The sequence below is a fragment of the Temnothorax americanus genome, unplaced genomic scaffold (genome assembly GCF_048541705.1).
Source record: "Temnothorax americanus isolate GAGA-0224 unplaced genomic scaffold, ASM4854170v1 Scaffold37, whole genome shotgun sequence".
NCBI classification, from domain to species: domain Eukaryota; kingdom Metazoa; phylum Arthropoda; class Insecta; order Hymenoptera; family Formicidae; genus Temnothorax; species Temnothorax americanus.
Genome location: NW_027509515.1, coordinates 1,615,970 through 1,634,371, shown reverse-complemented (window position 1 = coordinate 1,634,371; position 18,402 = coordinate 1,615,970). Strand labels below are relative to the sequence as shown.

Sequence of the window (18,402 nt, the reverse complement as noted above, 5' to 3'; positions counted from 1 at the left end):
CGTGGTAATGTATATTGATCAAGTACACTGTTGAAGATACATGAAGAATAAAATAATTTATCAATAATTTCAATTCGGTGTATGTACAATATTAAGCCGCGGTGTAACGTGTAACAATTCTGACATTACGATTGAGCTTCGGCAATCGAGATAAACCTCGATATAAAACTGTTTTCATGATAACAATTAGACGATATGAGAACACGAAGCGTCTCGGAAAGGCTGACGCTATCGATCGTTCTACTCTTATACGGAGATCAACTTGCGGCGGGAAATGAGGGAGTATGCAAGACGAAGCTAATAAGTCATGACGTCTATGTACCCTCGAACAATCTCTCGTGCCAAGAAGATACCTTGGATAACAAGTCATTCGTCATTGAGCGATACAGACCGGCGAAGAAATCTTGCGCATCGGACTTCGATACAACAGGTATCTTATTCCTCGTATTTGCGTTAATTATAAATTGTCACGATCCAAATTTCATTTCTTCAGAAGAGATGATGAGGACACTTCACGCGCAATCTATATTTGCGCAATAATCTTTTATTAATCGACCAACAACATCAACAGTTTCTGCCCTAAAATGTATGGATCCTTTATTAATTTTTGCAGATATATTACAATATGATATTTTCGATCTTTTTACGATTGCCACGAAATCTCGATGAGCGATACTTCTTCTTGCTGGTAGCACTCGATTTTTTACAACATTGATGAACTATCGGGCGAAGACGTTTCTTATTTCATCGATTGAGTCTGAGAAGGTCGATAAACGGTATATCTATGCGCAAATTATTCGAAGAAACGTTTCCTCATGGTTTTTCTCATAATTTTATCATTTTCTCATGATCTCACGGTCTTCTTGTGATTCCTTCATCGTCCTCATCGTGGGAATGCAAGCGTCCGGCGTAGATGCTCGACATCCTCCGAGCTTTTAGGCTTCTTCCCCGAAATCCGATATGGGAGACCCAACGCACGGTCCTCGCGTGCTAAAGATATAATATACTACGGGCGCTGCGATTTCTGATTACGGCTCTGCACGACGGTTTCCGTTGGCTCCATGCTCCATGCTCGCGGTGCGCACTGCAGTCCGCGTTAAGCGACGCCAAGCGACGGACGTGGATGTATGTCACCGAGGAGCGGTGCGGATCACCCCCAGGGTTTTTGCAGCTAGTGCGCTCGTGAGAGAAAGAGAGGAGTGAGATGTTCGGTGGCAAGGAAACGACGATCGGATGCTGGCTCGTGTGGTGTTTCATCTTCCTGACATACCACGTGGTTAGCGAGGCACCAGCAGCCGGCGTTAACGGTATGACGCGATCGCCCTTTCAGCTCAGAACGGATGAATTCCGTGTCGGCATGTCGCAACGAAGATCGATACAGAGAGAGAGAAAGAGGGAGAGAGAGAGAGAGAGAGAGAGAGGGAGACCGTCCATGGCAAGCCGTTTGATTCTTCTAAACAATAACAGAAGTCTAAAGATTCAGAGAGCTTCCTCATCCAATGCTCTTTGGACTGAATATATAAACCTCAGATGATTATACGTGAATCGTTAGGCCTGTCCTCGGTCGCTCATGTTATATTTTCTGCGGTCAGAATACGACAGTCTACCTCCAAATATTTTGAAGGCAAAAGAAAGAGAAAGCTGAAAGTGCAGTTGAGAAAATCAGACCTGCTATTGCTTGCATGTAATTGCACAATATCGATGAAAAATTATTTAACAGCTCTTTGAATATATATATATATATGTTAAAGAATATATTAAATTAATAATGAAAAAGGAATATACAGAGTTATAAAGGCTTCTAATAGGAATGTACTAAATTAGAATCGTTTACAGCAAAAACAGAGCTGAGGCTTCAATCAAAGAATTCTTATTTCACGGGTCCTCCAATGGCTCTCCTTCTCTTTCGTATTTTCTTTATTTGTCTAAAACCGGTGCTCCGAACACCCACACGTCAGTTCAGAATAAAAATCTCCGTTTTGGAGAGTCCTACCTTAGCACGATCGCATCTCTTCAATCTTCCCGAGAAATTAATCGTAAATCGATTTAACAACACAGAGAGAGTAATATGTAATTATTTATTTTTTGTAAGGAAAATCGGAGAAATGATGAACGGAGAATTGTCGACCGCAATTCAGTTGGTGATGAGTTTCGGCTCTTATTCCTCCTCGAGATAACGCGTGCCTGAAATAATTTACTTCATCCGCAAGACACACTTTACACAGTTCGTTACCTTCACTAGCCTTAGTTTATTTAAACTAAGATGCTAAAAGCTTTATAATAAGCTTGGAGAATTTTACACATTATTTCAACAGAATAAAAATTATCAATATTTCAAAGAGGGAACTTTATGATCTTCGTACGTCTGATTAATCGAATCTTTTGGAAACTTTTCGCCAATAAATGTTGATTCAAAGGATAAAGATGGGGTCACAAAGGCTATCCGTGGGACGCATAATCTCGAGTAGAATATTTCTCGTTGCGTAATCAGTTTTTTAATGCTTGGACGATTGTAACACTGCCCTTTGGTCTTATCATAACAGCATGAACAATGTTTGTTATAATAAAACGAAATCGTGCGGCGTCCGCGCGATTTATGCGTGGAAATACTTTATTTATCGTTCAAGTACCAGTGAGGATCGCGTGATATAACAAATACATGACGATCATTTCGTTTGTAGAACGTGAAATTAATTCAATTAACTCGACTCCGTTCTTTTAGTCGGCATGTAACCAGATATCGAGTGCACGGTCCTTATCGTTCCACTTCCGGCGTTGATTGCTCATCGCATCTCGAGCAGACTCGAGAGATACTCGAATCTTGAAATTCCTTAATTTAACGACGTTTTATAACTCGCCAAATTAGCGCCGCTCATTTCTCTCAACTGATGTAACTATACTAGGTCAATATATCTTATCGTTAATATATTGTATACATTTTTCATTTTACAATCTTCTTGTAAAGTTGTTCCAAGGAGGATAATATTTTAAACGTTTTGCCCGATCTTTTCAATCACTTTCCAAATGGACTTCCCTGTAGGCGCTTTTCCTCGAATTTCCATGGGTTCAGTCTGTTCTAAAAATATCTCATACGTTGCTTGCGTAAGTATCGACAGCTCAGTAATACAAACGCTGGAGCCGCGTGCTCTCTCTCAACGCAGCCGGCGTACGTGCTGCGGCTCTCGTGGTGGGCGACTACTTCTCGACGTGACATCACGAGATTGGCGTAACGCAAACGAGTCCACCAGCTGAGTACAATGACGGAATCGATGTAACGCGGCCCCGATGCACAGTCCATTCTCGAGCATCCCTCGCAACAATTTTCATTGTCAATCTGTTCAATCATCTTCCCTGTACGACTTCGACTCTTTATATATTCTCTTCAATAAGACAAAGAAAAAAAAACCAGGCGGTCTCATAATTTTCGATTGTCACTTTCTCCATCTCCATAGCTGATTGTAACGTATATTTTTTTAGATGTCCTGGTATTTACCGTCGCCTCCAACGAGACGGATGGCTTCCGAAGGTACCTGAGGTCGGCCGAGGTCTACGGATTTAGCGATAAATTGAACATCCTTGGCCTGGGCGAGACCTGGAAAGGCGGTAACGTTGTGAAATATTCCGGCGGTGGATACAAAATTAATTTGTTCAAGAAGGCTCTAAAGGATTATCAAAATGACGAGAAGAAGATCGTCCTGTTCACCGATAGGTGGGTACATTCTGACGCCGCAGAAAAGACATTTTATAACTTATAACGTGTACATTTCTACCTTTCAGTTACGACGTTATATTTCTCGGCGGTTTGCCCGCCATCGTCGAGCGATTCCTGGACACCGGCGCTCGAGTTTTATTCTCCGCGGAGGGGTATTGCTGGCCGGATAAATCCCTGGCGGCTCACTATCCGCTCGTATCGAGGGGCAAACGATACCTGAACTCCGGTGGCTTCATCGGTTATGCGTCCGACTTGTACAAGATCCTGGACACCGCGCCGATCAAAGACGAGGATGATGATCAGTTGTTCTACACGACCGTGTATCTGCAGGATGAACTTAGGTTACGGCACAAGATTAAGCTGGATCACAAATCCGAAATATTTCAGAATCTCCACGGTGCGGTAGGTAAGGACAAGCGGAGTCTGCGGGGAGGAGCGTCAAGCGTTTACCGTACTTTAATTATCGCCACTGTTGTTCTTCGCAGCCGATGTGGAGCTCAGGTTTAAGGGGGAGGAGGCTTATCTTCAGAACATCGTCTACAACACGGTGCCTCTGGTGCTTCACGGCAACGGGTTCAGCAAGCTGGTTTTAAATTCCTTGGGCAATTATCTGGCCCACGCCTGGACGGCGAACGAGGGATGTTTGGAGTGCTGGAACCGGACCATCGAGCTCGACAAGACCAAACCGGCAACGCATCCGGTTATTTTAATAGCCGTCTTCATCGAGCTTCCCACGCCGTTCCTGGAAGAATTCTTCCGAGCTATCTATCGCCAATCCTATCCGAAGTCAAGGCTACATCTGTTCGTTTACAACAACGTGCCCTATCACGAGGATGTGGTGGACGATTTCTTTGAAAAAATCGGCCAAGAATACCTGAGCGCGAAGCGGATATTGCCGAGCGATGGCGTCAGCGAGGTTGACGCGAGAAAGTTGGCAATGTAAGCATAAGCGGAGCGCTCGTAACTCCGTAAAAGTATTTAAAGACTCGATGCGCACGCTATTTAATGTTGGAGCGAGTGAAGGGACGCGCGACATTTAGAGGAATGCTAAAGAGCAGTCTGTTTCAGGGACCATTGCTTGTTGAATGAGTGTTCTGGATATATGTCGGTCGACGCAGTCGCGCATCTGGACAACGAGCACACGTTGAAATTACTAGTGGAGCAGCAGAGAGGTATCGTCGCGCCCTTGCTCATACGACCGTACAAAGCGTGGAGCAACTTCTGGGGCGCCATAACGGACGACGGATTTTACGCACGGAGCTTCGACTACATGGAGATAATAAAAAACGAACGCAGGTAAAGCGAATGTACAAATATCAATCATCTATATTTTTCGCTTAAACCGACTACAATCATACTCATAGATAGATGCCGATTTTAAAGCTGCACTTCTCGATAGGATTGAGTACAATTTTTCACATTACGGAAGAATTTAAATTTCTTCTGCAAATTGTACAACGACAATACATATCGTTCTAAATCGTTTTCTTAGTGTCTATCGTTTCTTAGGGTCTATCGTAGAAAGTTTTACGTATTACCTGGGCTTTATATATTTTCTTATCTATTATATGTGTTCGTTTGGGATCTCTCGTACGCTCGCACTAATCGAAAGCGATGGAGAAGTCAGTCTTGAAAGACCTTCGATCGATGCTGTACATATTATCCGCCGTGCACTCGTAGACTCCTGCGTCCATCTGAGTAGCGGGATCGATCTCGAGTTTCGATTTCACTTTGTCAGGACCGACTTGCCACTCGTGTATCTGCAAAGAATGGAATATCGTTAGCGGTGGTAAAACATCGTTCGGTTATTGATTGTAGGTACGGCTCAATTGTTTGTTTCTGACGATTCCTTGGTTAAATAATTAAGAATATATTCACTGACATGTAGATAGTGATGCGTATAAATTTCGGCACCATCCTTGAACCACGTAACATGTGGGCGTGGATTGCCACGAGCGACGCAAAGAAAAGCTATTTTGTGCCCCAGAACGTATTCCAGATCGAAATGCGACGCCAGCAGTATCTTGGCTCCCTAAAAAAAAAATTAATATACGTCGGTGACGATTTTAGTTTTTAAATCAAATTAAAACATTGATCTTTTTCATTAAAACGATACGCGATGGAGTAATGCGAGAACGAAGAAGGTGCCTCTTAGGCAATCTTTCTTTTCTACGTACGTTGTTATTGTTGTAATATTGATCGCTCTCCGGATCACGGTACTTCCCGGTAATGGGCAATCCAATTTGCACGCGGGACTTGCTCCTGCTCCTTCCGCGTCCTCTTCGGCCAAGTGTCTCTTGACAATTGAGCAATAATATACCCAGCAGGATTAGCAACAGCATGGAGCGTGACATGATAATCTGGCAAAAGTGGAATGGAATGGAACGTTAACACATAATGTATCACGATTTTCAAACTTGCAGATTCTCGGTATGTCGTTCGTTTCACTTGATTTTGGATCGAAACGATCGAAATTTACGTCGCAATCAAGTCTCGTTATTACGGGATTATGTGGAAACGCGCGGTGGATGCTGAAATTTGCGCTTGGTGCTATTATTTAACGGTGCGAAGATACGCCTGAGGATACTCACTGTACGTTGCGGCGTTCGTCGATCACACGGAACTCCGATGTAACTGACAGGCACCTACTCATTACTCCCCTAGTGTCCTCTCGTATCTATTACAGACTTATATGCAGATAATGTATGTCGGTCTATATGCAGCGGTTATTCCTTTGCACTACATGATCGCCATCAATTCCTATCAAATCTACAGACCGCTTATCCATTAATTTAACCGTTTGTCCATTCCTTCCGGATGACTCAGGTTTCCGGTACAATTGCGGGTCACTTTTAAATTAGTTATGCCCGGCGTGTTAAAATTTTGCCTTAATTAAAATTTGCAATTATGTTTTCAAGTTCAAGAGTTGAAAGCCGGGAAACGGAAGCTGTACAGTGGGGAAATAACTGTGACGATTACACAGCGTTCGTATATACTCATGCAAAATTGTTTATTTCACACTGTGCTACAGATTGTCGCGTTGACGACGCAGCGATGTATGCCCTTCCATGCCACTTTCGCGCCGCGGTGCGTTGCAATTGCCTTGTTAAATTCGCAGTGATGGACCATTTTCGATATATTCCTCGCGTCGCATACCCCTTATAACAGTTAATCGCGCTTTAACGAATTGAGGGAACCGCCGGATTTACATTCATATCTTTGCAGGTCCCACTGACGATCTGAAAGAGGTCTGTTTTGCTCGCGTCAAAGGGAAAAAAGAAAAGACAAATTGTTATGACCTTAATCTTTACGTCGCGGAGCCATGTAGAAAGTTGGGCTGATCTCTTAAATATCACGGCCTGTTTCGCTTATCAATTTTTAGATTAGGAGCTATCTCAGTAACTTACAATACTTATTTGGGTTTAAATTTAAATCAGGTAAAAATCTATCATATGTAGCAAATCAATAACAAATGTCTATATCTATTTTCACACAGGATAATTATTTCGTTCTAATACTATAGCGATCGCGGAGCTACCGTTACTCGAGGAGACGACGTTTTAATACGAGATCATGACGTAGTCCGTTCTGAAGCCCCGACGATCGACTGCGTACTGATTGTCCGCCTGGCACTCGTAATATCCGGCGTCCTTCTGCGTCGCAGGGTCGATCTCCATTTTCGATTTTATCGTGTCGTTACCCACGGGCCACTCGTGCACCTGACAATAACAAACGTCGTCGATTCTCGCCGATCAGCATCCGAGAAGCGTATCCGCTCTCTTTAACAATGAATCCTCCTTGTAGGGAGGACGAGTATCTGCTACTTAAACCATGGGATTTAGCCTACCTGGAAGAATTTGTGATGGTACAGCTCGATCCCGTCCTTCAGCCAGGTGATCTCCGGTCTCGGGACACCGATCGCCATGCAGAAGAACGTGATCTTTCTGCCCAGCATGTAATCCAGCTCGAAGTGGGACGCCTTCACGATCTTGGCACCCTGCGAAAGACACCCGGCAAATGATATCACTAGGTCGCGCGCGTGCACACAGATACACAGATAGCACACAGGTCCTTGTTGCGTCAACTCACATCCTTGTTCTCGTAATAGTGCGTACTGGCAGGATTTCGATTAGGTATCAGGATGTGCATTCGCGAGCCGAACACTCTTCCTCGGCCGCGGCCTCTCCCTCTACCACCGCCGCCCTTTGCCGCTTCTGTGCTTATCATTAGGGCCGTTAATAGGAGAAAATAGAGCAGCCGGCATCTCGTCATTTGGTCTATAACCAGAGAGAAACTCGGACGACTGGAGAGTGACCAACAACGCAAGAGCGGCCTTCGTCGCGAACACTTTATATACCTTATCGCGAACTCATTTGTCACTATTATACAGGCATTACCCACTACTCTTTTTATGTGTATACATATATATTACATTATACCATTACGTTATATCGATTCGCGCGACCGTGAGAAATTCGATGATGAGATCAATGAGTCGCGTTCCGCGGGCAATAAACGTATCCAATCTACGATGTAATCGCGCGCGCGACGCGCAATAATTCATCAAGCGTGCACAAGCATTTCGTTATCCTTACCGGAAGATAGGGAGAGTACTTGGCTGACCTCTGGGCACGAGCGTATTACGGGAGACCGGATCCGCTAGGTCCTACCGCCTAAAATACGAATGAAACCACGAGGCGACGCGCGATGGACACGCGCAGTCACACGCTGGTGCGACAGAGTTATGAATCTCAATTGGATAATTATGCATAACTCATTGCCAAGTATGTTCAACGGCCAATCGCGGCTACCACTGCCATCACCTTACAAAACACTTAAGCGACGACCTCCGGAAAACAAGACGACCGCGCGACACCCGGTCATGGGGGCAAAACAAGGGCTCTCGGTCTCCGCTGATGGTCGCGCACGTTGCAACGCCTTCTCCGACGCGCTCCTCCGACGCGCGATTCGCCGAATCACGCCGATGTCTGGTTTCAGGGGACTGTGGAACGTGCCGTTCGTCAGTAATTGCTACTTGATCAACGCGACGATCATAGCGAACAAGGCGACCCGACCGTCCTACGAGGATGGCGACCTGGACACGGAGATGGCGTTCGCCCAAGGAAACCGACAGCGAGGACTGTTCATGTACGTCAGCAATCGGCTGGATTTCGGCCACCTCGTCGATCCGGATACCTACGACATTCGGCTCACCTATCCGGACATGTACCAGATCATGGACAACAAGCTGGACTGGGAGAAAAGGTACATTCATCCGAATTACAGCGAGAACTTCAACCCCGACAACAAGCCGATACAGGTAAAGATGGTCCGACTAGCTAGCGAAGGATTTCTCAGAATTGTCTACTTCTATTACCTTCTGTTCAATTTCATTTCATTTTGCAGCCGTGCCCGGATGTCTATTGGTTTCCCATTGTTAACGTCAGGTTCACCAAGGAGCTCGTAGGGATCGTTGAGACTTTCGGACAATGGTCGGACGGAACTAATCATGTAAGTTGGTACTTCGCGCGAGTCTTTCATCAGCCATTAGCTCAGTAATTGTTATTCTTAGGAATTCTCATGCTGTGTTGATAACTTTCTCGGCAGGATCCGCGATTGTCGGGTGGCTACGAAAACGTGCCAACCCGCGACATTCACATGAACCAAGTTCAGTACGAAGAACAGTGGTTGTACTTCTTGAAAGAATACGTTAGGCCGTTGCAGGAGCTCGTCTTCACCGGCTATTATCACGATGTAAGATTTCATTTGTGTTCGCTGGTCTTTCTAGGATCCTCGGCTGGATTCCGGATACGAAGCGGTACCGACCCGTGATATTCACATGACTCAAGTCGGTCTCCAGGACGCCTGGTTAAAGTTTCTAAAAGATTATGTCAGTCCCTTGCAACAGCATGTCTTTACAGGATATGACGACTACGTAAGATTCTAAAATTTCGATATATGGAAGGGGTCCTTAATGCGCACAAATCTCACAATGGTATATGCAATCCGCAATCGCTAAACGCACAGAGTTTAACTAAGGTTGTACCGCTTCGTAGCAAGTGTTCTCGGGATCTCTGCGTTGTATGTAGATTCTTGAATTAAAGAACAATGATGATTTGAGACAACTAATCATTCAAAGCTATGTTTAGTTGCTATAGATTATTTTGCTTAGAACTACGTTGTTATGCTAATCTCATGTGTCGGCAGCCACCACGGTCCCTTATGAATTTCGTCGTGAGATATCGCCCGGATGAGCAGCCATCCTTGAAGCCGCATCACGACTCCTCGACCTACACCATCAATATCGCCCTAAATCAAGCGGGAGTGGATTACGAGGGCGGCGGATGCAGGTTCATCCGGTACAACTGCTCGGTCACCGACACGAAGCCAGGCTGGATGCTGTTGCATCCAGGACGACTGACGCACTATCACGAGGGGTTGCGAGTAATCGCGGGCACACGTTACATCATGATCTCTTTCGTGGATCCGTGATAAAATTCCACAGTGAATCTATAAATTAGCGAACTTATCGCCGTATTGAAAATGTACTGCCACCGTATCGAGAAAAAAATATCAAAAGAAGAGAAAGATAACGCACGGTATCAAAGAGAAATGCAACTCTACATGGACGTGTTCATTGTTGTTGTCGTCGACTAGAAATCGTCAATTGCCACTGATGGACTGAATAGTGCATTTAACAGAAATGTGAAAGCTGCTTAACCGATGTATTATTTTTGTACTCCGACATAAATGCACGCCTAATCGTGCTTTTCACAGTTAGCGATATTGCCAATTTATACAGAGATGATATATAAAATTGGAACATATATAATATATATATTGTGCAATATTCGTTGACACCTCAATTCGCAAGCTCTCTCAAAGTATACATAAACAGATCAATAATAAAATTTATAATAATAAATATTAAATATGACGAGTATATTATCCATGTTAATCTTATTTCCTTACATTCTACTTTCTTTAAGTACGGCCGAAGGGAGAAGGGTTTCAAATCTCTTCAAGTTCAACATTCTTTGTTTTCGATTTTCCATTGTATATCTATATAATTTTTCAATATGTTACAATCTTAGGAACATCAACAGGATAAATAATTAAAAGTAACGTCACCGAATAGCAAATTTTCAAAAATCGATTTTAATTACATCCCCTGCACATTTATTTACAGAGTAAAAAACGCACTTCTGCCAGAATTAATCGCGACAGTACATGTTACTTGTGCAAAACTAACATAATTAAAGCCATGTTACTTTCACTACTGGAATAAGTACTCATTGAATTGAAATTGTTACACGAACTTCAACGCGGACTTAATTCTTTTAACCATTCACTATATTGCTTTCTTATCCCATATTAAATTTTCCGGAATACTACGTGTAACTGTATTCCATCTAAATTAAATCTTAAAGCACTTTCGGTTTTTTTAACCACTTCATTCGTTTAGCGCCACTCGTGTATACTTATGCGTCAATTCTGGAATGCTACGCGGTTCAAAATAATTTAGAATGCAGCGTAAATAAGAAGCGAATTAAACGTAAAATGTTTATGCAAAATACGTTTCAGCCAAATCATCAGTTGAATCTTCTAGCCACATTAAACATTTGGTAATTACGAATGCTATAAATTTAAATTCACAATAACGTTTAATTTAACTAAGTCTTATTTACAGTTTTTCTTCGAGTCATAGAAAAAAATGGTTATATATATATTATATTCATCTCAGAAACCAGCCCGTTTCAATTCATTCAACTGATGCGCCAGTTTCTCTTCCTTAGTTCGCCTAGCTTGGCCCAGCTTTCGGCATTCGATATACGTGCTGAGAAAGCGCTCGACGTCGATCTTCCGGTTGAGAAAGTCCTCCGCAATCTTTTCACTCTCTTCATGGCTCTCATCCGCAGCCTGCCTCAAACACTCTTTTATGTGATCCGGCGTGAAGACGTCGGACAATTTGTTGTATCGTTGTATGAGATTATCATATCTGGCTTTCAGCGCTGCCACCGTTTTCACCTTGTCCGCTACATCAGCCTGCAGCTGCTTCAGTTCGGGTTCTTTGGCTGCATTAGCTTCTACGAGAAAAAATTACGAGCTCATTAGGCAATCCAACTAGACTGTCGGTAGATATATGAAATAGGAAAGAATTAATAGAACGTGTTTTTATGTGATTTTATTATTTCAATAGCAAAGATATTTCTGTTCTTACCGGCAGTTTTTTCAACCCAATCCATGGCATCTTCGATCGCCGCATTTATATCTTTAATGTCGGAATGTTTCTCCAGAAATTCGTCTAGCTTATCGTCATCCTCGCTGAGCCTCTTCAATTCCTCGTTAGTCAAATTATTTAACTCGGGAAATATTATGCTCTGCGGCGCTTTCGCCAGCGATTGATTCGGCAACGGTTGCTGGTAGTTCGCGTTCGCGTAATGCGAATTCAGGTAAGGCGCGCCGTGCTGCTGATCCGAGGTGTACCGCGCGGACGTGGAATTTTGAAGAGTGCTGTTTCTTGAGCTTGGAATATACGCCGAGTGATGCGACGTGCCGCCGAACGACTTCGAGGACGAGACGTACGTGTGGCCGGAGTTCGTATAGTTGTAATTGTAAATGCTCGTGTTTGCATTGGAGGACGACAGATGCGGATACTGCGTGTTGTAATACGAATTGAACGACGTCGACGGGATTTCGACGGGATACTGTTGAAGCGAGTAAGACGGCGAGTTCCTTCCCTGTAGGTCTGCAATCGTACGCGTGAAGTATGTCATTATATCGGTACACGATGGGACAAGTAAGATAGCGACGTGTACCTGAGTGAGATTTAGCAGAGCCAGGCGAAACATCCTCTAAGAATTGCGGCGGGTTCTTGCTGAATTCTCTGATAATAGCTTGGACAACCCGACCGAGGTCACTGTGTACTGAAAACTGGCGTAACAACAAGAAATTTATTATCTCAGCTGCGGTCCACTCAACACTTACAAAAGCATTCCTCTAATCCTTTCAATAAAAAAAAGAGAAGAATGCTTCAAAGCATTTGTAGCATCAATGGACACTGCAGCCTAAAATACATAAATGAAATATAAAAAGAACCAATGTGTGTACAAGGCTGCATTTGATACTTTGAAGCGTTCTTTTTCTTCTTTCTTCATTGGAAGAAAGTAGAAGAAGAATGTTTCGAGGCACTCGTAGTATTAAGCGAGCCGCAGCTTAATACACATAACTCATATAATAATATATAATTCAGAAGAGTTTTCGGTACAGATTTTCCTGCTTACGTTGAGTAATCCTGGCGCACTGGTAATTTCACTATGCTCGTTGCACCAGGGATGGCTTATCGGTGGGGAAACTCTGAGCACCGGCTTCTCCAGTGGGAAATTCGGCGACAGGGAAACCATAATGGCCATTCGTCTATCGCCAGCTTGAAATTCCACCTGATAGTCCACATTTTCTCTGAGCTCTATCACACTGCAAAGCATTTGTTACATTACACTCCGGGCAGGCACCTGCGACCAGTGGAGAGACTTGAGAGACCAACTGTGACCTTGAGCCAGCATTTAAATTTCTCAACGCCATTAGCTCGTAGCTGTCTTATCTCGGTCGTGAGGCATTCATTCAAAAACGCACGACATTTTTGCGTGACTCGAGACAATGACGCGATTTCAAGAGAGGAAAAAATCTCGGGAGCGATCGTCGCCGTCACGACGGGGGGAACTCGCGATGGTTTTTGACACGCTCGGAAGAGCAGCGCTACGCTGAAGAAACGTGACGGGCAATCCGATTGTTTTTTCGCGGTGTGGGCGGTCCCCATTCGCAGGGAACGACATCGAGTGCCCGTGTTAACGGCGCGCGGTGGTAATGCGGCCCAAGTGAGGTTAACGAGAGAGGTTAAACGTCGTCGACGGGAGAGAGAGAGAGAGAGAGAAGCCCGACCCCCGACCTCCCGTGCCCATCGACGACGGGGAGTTCTATACCCTTACTTGTCGTTAAAGATTTTCAGAGTGTCGATTTGCCGTTTGCGTTTGACCGCGACATTCTCGATTTCCCCACGGAATATTCGCGATATCATTTAAGCGCCTGGATTTCCGATGGATCTCTCATCCGCTTGAACGTCGTCCCTGTCAACGCGAGTAACGCGACCATCCAGCAGAACAGCTGTTTTAACCTCGTCGCACTTCGCGCAGAAGGAACGGAGAGATGGGCCTGGATGGGCCCCGATCGGGAATACGCGGCGGGGGCCGCTCGCTTCGACTCTGTTCGACTCGGACTCGGGCAGAAAGTCAGAGAGAAAGATGAGAGAGAGGCGCAATGACGGCCTCAGACGGCGATTTTCTTGGGACGCTTTTGCTAGGCCAGCAGGCCGTACAGTAGCGCCACACATCCACTTTCAGGAATTGGAACTACGAGTCACATCCACTTTTCGACTTTCGATACTGTCGATGAAGTTGGTTCATGTCCGTGCTATGTATACACATTGCAGAGAGAAACCTCTCTAAACTTTGAATTTAAAACATTCTGTGGGGCATACCGTGTTTTGGCGATTTGTCAAAATTTTCAAATATGTAGGTGGTGCGACAGCCGATGGAACTTCGGGACCAGTAGCGCCTTCTACTTTCAACATAAATAACTAAAAATCTATATTTCGGCTAGTTACCGAGTTTATAAATATTTAATTAAAATTATCCGCATGACTCTCACAAATCTTTTTAATCACATTTCATAACTTTTCATATACAAAATACAAAAGATTCTATACAAAAACTTTTATTAATTTATCCATATTGCCCATTTCTATCAATGTAGATTAACTTTAATCTCGGTTTAACTTACTTATTTCTATCTTTTTTTTCTAACTTTTAGAACTAGGAAAAGATGACAGGTAAGTTAAACCAAGATTAAAATTAACCTGCGTTGATAGAAATGGACATATTATAATTAATTACAGTTGAACGAGTGACTCACAAACTTTTTCAATTGCACTTCAAAAGTCTTCATACGAAAGACTCTTTAAAAAAACGTTAATTTCTGTCCAAGTACATACATACGAATTAAACCTGCACTATTATTGCGCTAGTGCAATTTTCATTAGGTCTGTTCGTTTTCGCTGCACTTCTGAACTAGTGCAGCACAGTACAGTAAGTTAGAATGAAACAAATATATGTCCTTTTATTCTAACTTATATCGCACTAGTTCAAAAGTGTAACGAAAACGAACAGGGCCATTGAAATCTAGCAATAGCGCTGGTGCTGCACCAGTTTTCCCAGTAGAAAACGCTATAAGGCTGCATTCAGCGGAGAAAGCAGCTAAGTGAATACTCAATGACACTTTATTACGATTGGTTTCTACACTTAGATCCAAGAACGAACCAAAGGCAAGAACCAATTATGTTAAAGAATCACTGAGAGCTCACTGAGCAGGGGGTCAATCATGTATTAATGTGGAACGTGGAAAGTGAAAAGTTTTATATGACTATCTCTTTCTATTCAACATCAATAGAAAGAGAGATTTTTCATTTTTCACGTTTTCACCCTAGGGGAAAAGATTCATGATTGACCCCCTGATGCTTTTTCCGCTGAACGTAGCCAATTGGATGCATCCAGAAGCACAACTGCTCAATGAGTGGCTAAGTAGCAATTAAGTGTGATTGGTTGGATTCAAAGGAAAGAACCAATCACATTCTATTGCTACTTAGCAACTCAATGTCAATTGTCAATGAGTGGTCGTGCTCCTGAATGCACCCTCCAAGTTAGTACGATTCTAAAAATAGGTTTGAACTTAACACGTGAAGCGAGATCCACCTTATACACCCCAAGTGCAGCAGGACGAAAAAAGGTCCAAGCTAGTACGATCCCAAATAGAATTTCATTATAATAGTATGGTATATTTTAAATTTCATGCACTTTACGTCACACTGTCCAGGGCTGCGGTCCGATTCACGCTCACAGTGCTGAAAGCATCGCTCTATTAGAGACCCTCTGTAATCAGAGACTGGCCAACAGGCGATTTTTCCAGAATCCTGCGAGAGAGAAGGATATAAGAGAGAAAAAGAAAGCGATATACATTCATATTGCTTTCTCTTTCTCTTTTATATCTCTCTTTCTTTCTCTTGTTTTTGAAGAATAATGGCGGACCAATCAAAAGTAGCCCCCTTATGGCCAGTCTCCGATTAAAGAGTCTCTACGCTCTTTGTTTGGATGTGCAACGAAGACAAAAGATGCTTACATCGCTGCGAACGTAAATCGGACCGCAGCCCAGAAAACGCACATGAAACTTGATTTTGAGATAAAATAAATTATTTCTCAAAACGTTGAAAACATTACAGACGCGTTTCCCAAATAATTTCACGTTGGTTGAAAAGAAAAAAATTGAACTCAATTAACTTTTATTAATTATAAGTAAACTGTTATTTCCTTGAGCTATGAGAATATAGATATTTCTAAATTTGCCTAAACAATTCCCAAATAATTGCAATAATGAAAAATAAGGAATATCTGTCTGCTAAGTATACGGGGGTCGTCGACAGATGGCGGGTCGAGGCCTTCTTTCCTCGACCAGAGAAAGGAGGAAGCGACAAGAAGCGACGGCTGTGGGCCTGTGGCGCCTCTATCCGGGGGAAAGCGGAGCGGATACTCGCGCCAGGGGGGGAAGGTTCTCGGTGCGGTGCATTCGGAGTTCGGACGTTCGGGGTTCGGAGTACTTCGGAGCCGTTCCAGTCTGGTCTGGCCGTGTTACTAGCGCGGCGGCCGTCGTTCGTCGTCGTTAACGAGTCACAGTGCCAAGAGGATAATCGTCGCGCGCCTCATACGTAACGTAGTTTCCCCTCAACGGACGTGGCCGCCTCTCGGGATACCGAGAGATTCGCGTTAGGGCCCACGGTGCGCAGGCCGGAGCCGCGGTAGCTGTATCATGTGCGTCTCCCTAGTGTCACAGAATTGAGGGCCCCCCTCCCTGGTTGTCCCCTTCCCCCGTGTCGGAGTGTTCGGCACGGAAGAGCGCGAAGGATAGATAGAGCGAGACGGAGGAAAAGAAGAGAGGCGGAGGGAGAGAAGAAGCAAGAAGGAGAGCCAGGAGGACGCAAGAAGAACGGGAAAAGTTATAATGCATCCTGGAACGGCGGCTCGTCGCCGACGCGCCGTCGAACGTCTTCAGACGCTCCGGTCGCGCGAAGCCACGTCGGTCTCTCGGCGCAACGTCGTCGGACGCGGATGAGAAGAGGCGCCTCGCGTCTTCGTAGGCCAGCGGAGGCCGGAGGCGCTACGAACAATTGCTAACAGCGCGTGATATACCCTGCGTTAGGTACGTTACACACCGCGGGAGAGGGAGAGAGAGAGAGAGAGAGAGAGAGACGGCCTCGCGCGCGATTCACCTCAACTCGGGGCCCCCTATACGTCCCCGCCCTCCACCACACCTCTCGTCTCGTCTTGTTCCTCGCGGTTCCTCTCGGCCCTCTATTGCCGTTGCATCGCGCGTCCGACGCGCGACCGTGACGTGTACCTACTCCGTTTACGCGAACCCTGCGTGCCCCAACATACGGCGCGAGCATTGGCGCGTCTCGCTCGAAACCCCGAATCGGGGCGTCGAAGTCCTAAGCGCCGCGCCGCGCGCCGCCGCGATCCAGATCCCGACCTCGCGCGTCAACAACGTGGAGAGAAAAAGAAAGAGGGAGAGAGGAGAGAGAGAAAGAGAGAGGGGAACCCCTGGTGCTCGAGTTTTCAGCGATTTTCCAAGGAACACGACTCTTTTATCTCCTGGGTGTTGTTTCGTTATGGGAGGACGCGCGTTTAACATCTGTCCGAGATAGTACTTTTAACAAGTCCTAAAGATAGGACAGTCGGACGCTCGATGCTCCGCCGTGAAAAAACGATACCACCGGTATGTCTTGTTCGAACGCTTTTCTTACATAGCGTTATTTTCTGCTAGGGAAACTAGCGCAACACTGGTGCACACTGCTGAGTGCAATTTTATTGCTCCAATTGCGAAAATCAGTTCACGTATTTTCAGTGTTCGATATGTTCTATTGACAGAAATTTTTGTCAAATTAAACACCAGTAGAACATCAAGCGCACTGAAAACATGTTGCGCTTATAGTTTTCCCAGTAGAAAACGCTACTAGCTCGATGCGTTCACACTTGTATATACAATTCCATTTTACGCATAATGCTATCGCGGAAAGCTGTTAGTATAATTGTCGGAATCGTGAAACTTTAAACCGTAAGATTTTCTTCTCAGATTTTACGTAAAATAAGGTATTTATGCACGTGCGCGTGCGCGTATACAGATCGTACAGTTGTCGATCGGCGCGAACAGTGGTTTTTCGCTTCCCGATTAAAGTTTCTGGGAAACGACAAACACGCCGGGCAACGCGAGAGCACGCATTTGGCATGCACGGTACGACTTGCTGGGGAAGGCGATCGTTCGACGTCGACGCGCGCGGTAACCGAGGACGGTTTATCATCGGAAGCGATCCACGATGATGGATGTCGCCCCGCAATAAATAAACGAGCCGGCCAAGATCGCGCGGCAGGCACACGTGTGCACGCGCATACACGCACGTAGAATGCATCGGAGGCACGTGCGTGGCGTGGCTATTAATCGCGCTGATTACAAGCGTCCAACCAACGTCGCGTTTTCGAACGGGCGATTTCGAGGCGAGCAGAAGCGAGCGGTAGGATCGAAAGCGCTCG

The 18,402-nt window shown here is 44.8% G+C and overlaps 4 protein-coding genes across 13 annotated transcripts in view; 2 read left to right on the top strand and 2 right to left on the bottom strand.

Annotated features, from left to right (window-relative positions):
- The first annotated feature begins 71 nt into the window (after positions 1 to 71).
- Positions 72 to 10,655, top strand: Plod (procollagen lysyl hydroxylase). Of its 2 annotated transcripts, none has more exons than XM_077414583.1 (9): positions 72 to 430; positions 3,478 to 3,709; positions 3,778 to 4,118; positions 4,198 to 4,651; positions 4,781 to 5,008; positions 8,711 to 9,032; positions 9,119 to 9,223; positions 9,320 to 9,466; positions 9,920 to 10,655. In XM_077414583.1, exons 1-9 carry the CDS (start codon positions 196 to 198, stop codon positions 10,202 to 10,204), a joined length of 2,349 nt encoding a protein of 782 aa, XP_077270709.1. In that variant the 5' UTR covers positions 72 to 195; the 3' UTR covers positions 10,205 to 10,655. The 2 variants fall into 2 exon arrangements, with proteins under 2 accessions (XP_077270709.1, XP_077270708.1); XM_077414582.1 differs by lacking the exon at positions 72 to 430 and adding an exon at positions 1,076 to 1,307.
- On the bottom strand, positions 5,021 to 8,664 carry LOC143901951 (immunoglobulin domain-containing protein oig-4-like). 3 transcript variants are annotated; one of them, XM_077414605.1, is made up of 6 exons: positions 8,308 to 8,664; positions 7,802 to 7,989; positions 7,560 to 7,709; positions 5,890 to 6,072; positions 5,595 to 5,744; positions 5,021 to 5,472 (listed from the first exon to the last, which is right to left on the bottom strand). In XM_077414605.1, exons 2-6 carry the CDS (start codon positions 7,982 to 7,984, stop codon positions 5,314 to 5,316), a joined length of 825 nt encoding a protein of 274 aa, XP_077270731.1. In that variant the 5' UTR covers positions 7,985 to 7,989; positions 8,308 to 8,664; the 3' UTR covers positions 5,021 to 5,313. The 3 variants fall into 3 exon arrangements, with proteins under 3 accessions (XP_077270731.1, XP_077270729.1, XP_077270730.1); XM_077414603.1 differs by lacking the exons at positions 7,560 to 7,709; positions 7,802 to 7,989; positions 8,308 to 8,664 and adding an exon at positions 6,304 to 7,276; XM_077414604.1 differs by lacking the exons at positions 7,560 to 7,709; positions 7,802 to 7,989; positions 8,308 to 8,664 and adding an exon at positions 6,216 to 6,233.
- A 192-nt stretch (positions 10,656 to 10,847) lies between the features above and the next one.
- Positions 10,848 to 14,070, bottom strand: Vsp37a (Vacuolar protein sorting 37A). Of its 3 annotated transcripts, none has more exons than XM_077414584.1 (5): positions 13,699 to 14,070; positions 12,997 to 13,186; positions 12,532 to 12,646; positions 11,934 to 12,461; positions 10,848 to 11,799 (listed from the first exon to the last, which is right to left on the bottom strand). In XM_077414584.1, exons 1-5 carry the CDS (start codon positions 13,785 to 13,787, stop codon positions 11,453 to 11,455), a joined length of 1,269 nt encoding a protein of 422 aa, XP_077270710.1. In that variant the 5' UTR covers positions 13,788 to 14,070; the 3' UTR covers positions 10,848 to 11,452. The 3 variants fall into 3 exon arrangements, with proteins under 3 accessions (XP_077270710.1, XP_077270711.1, XP_077270712.1); XM_077414585.1 differs by lacking the exon at positions 13,699 to 14,070 and adding an exon at positions 13,257 to 13,667; XM_077414586.1 differs by lacking the exon at positions 13,699 to 14,070 and adding an exon at positions 13,263 to 13,667.
- A 2,299-nt stretch (positions 14,071 to 16,369) lies between these two features.
- Rhogap19d (Rho GTPase activating protein at 19D) overlaps positions 16,370 to 18,402 on the top strand; it is a 35,572-nt gene continuing 33,539 nt past the window's right edge. For 2 of the 5 annotated variants that reach the window (XM_077414726.1, XM_077414725.1), the window contains exon 1: positions 16,374 to 17,014. The gene's annotated coding sequence lies outside the window, so the exon portion shown is untranslated. Of the gene's footprint in view, positions 17,015 to 18,402 lie in introns of all 5 variants that reach the window. The other 3 variants (XM_077414728.1, XM_077414729.1, XM_077414727.1) reach the window with 3 other exon arrangements.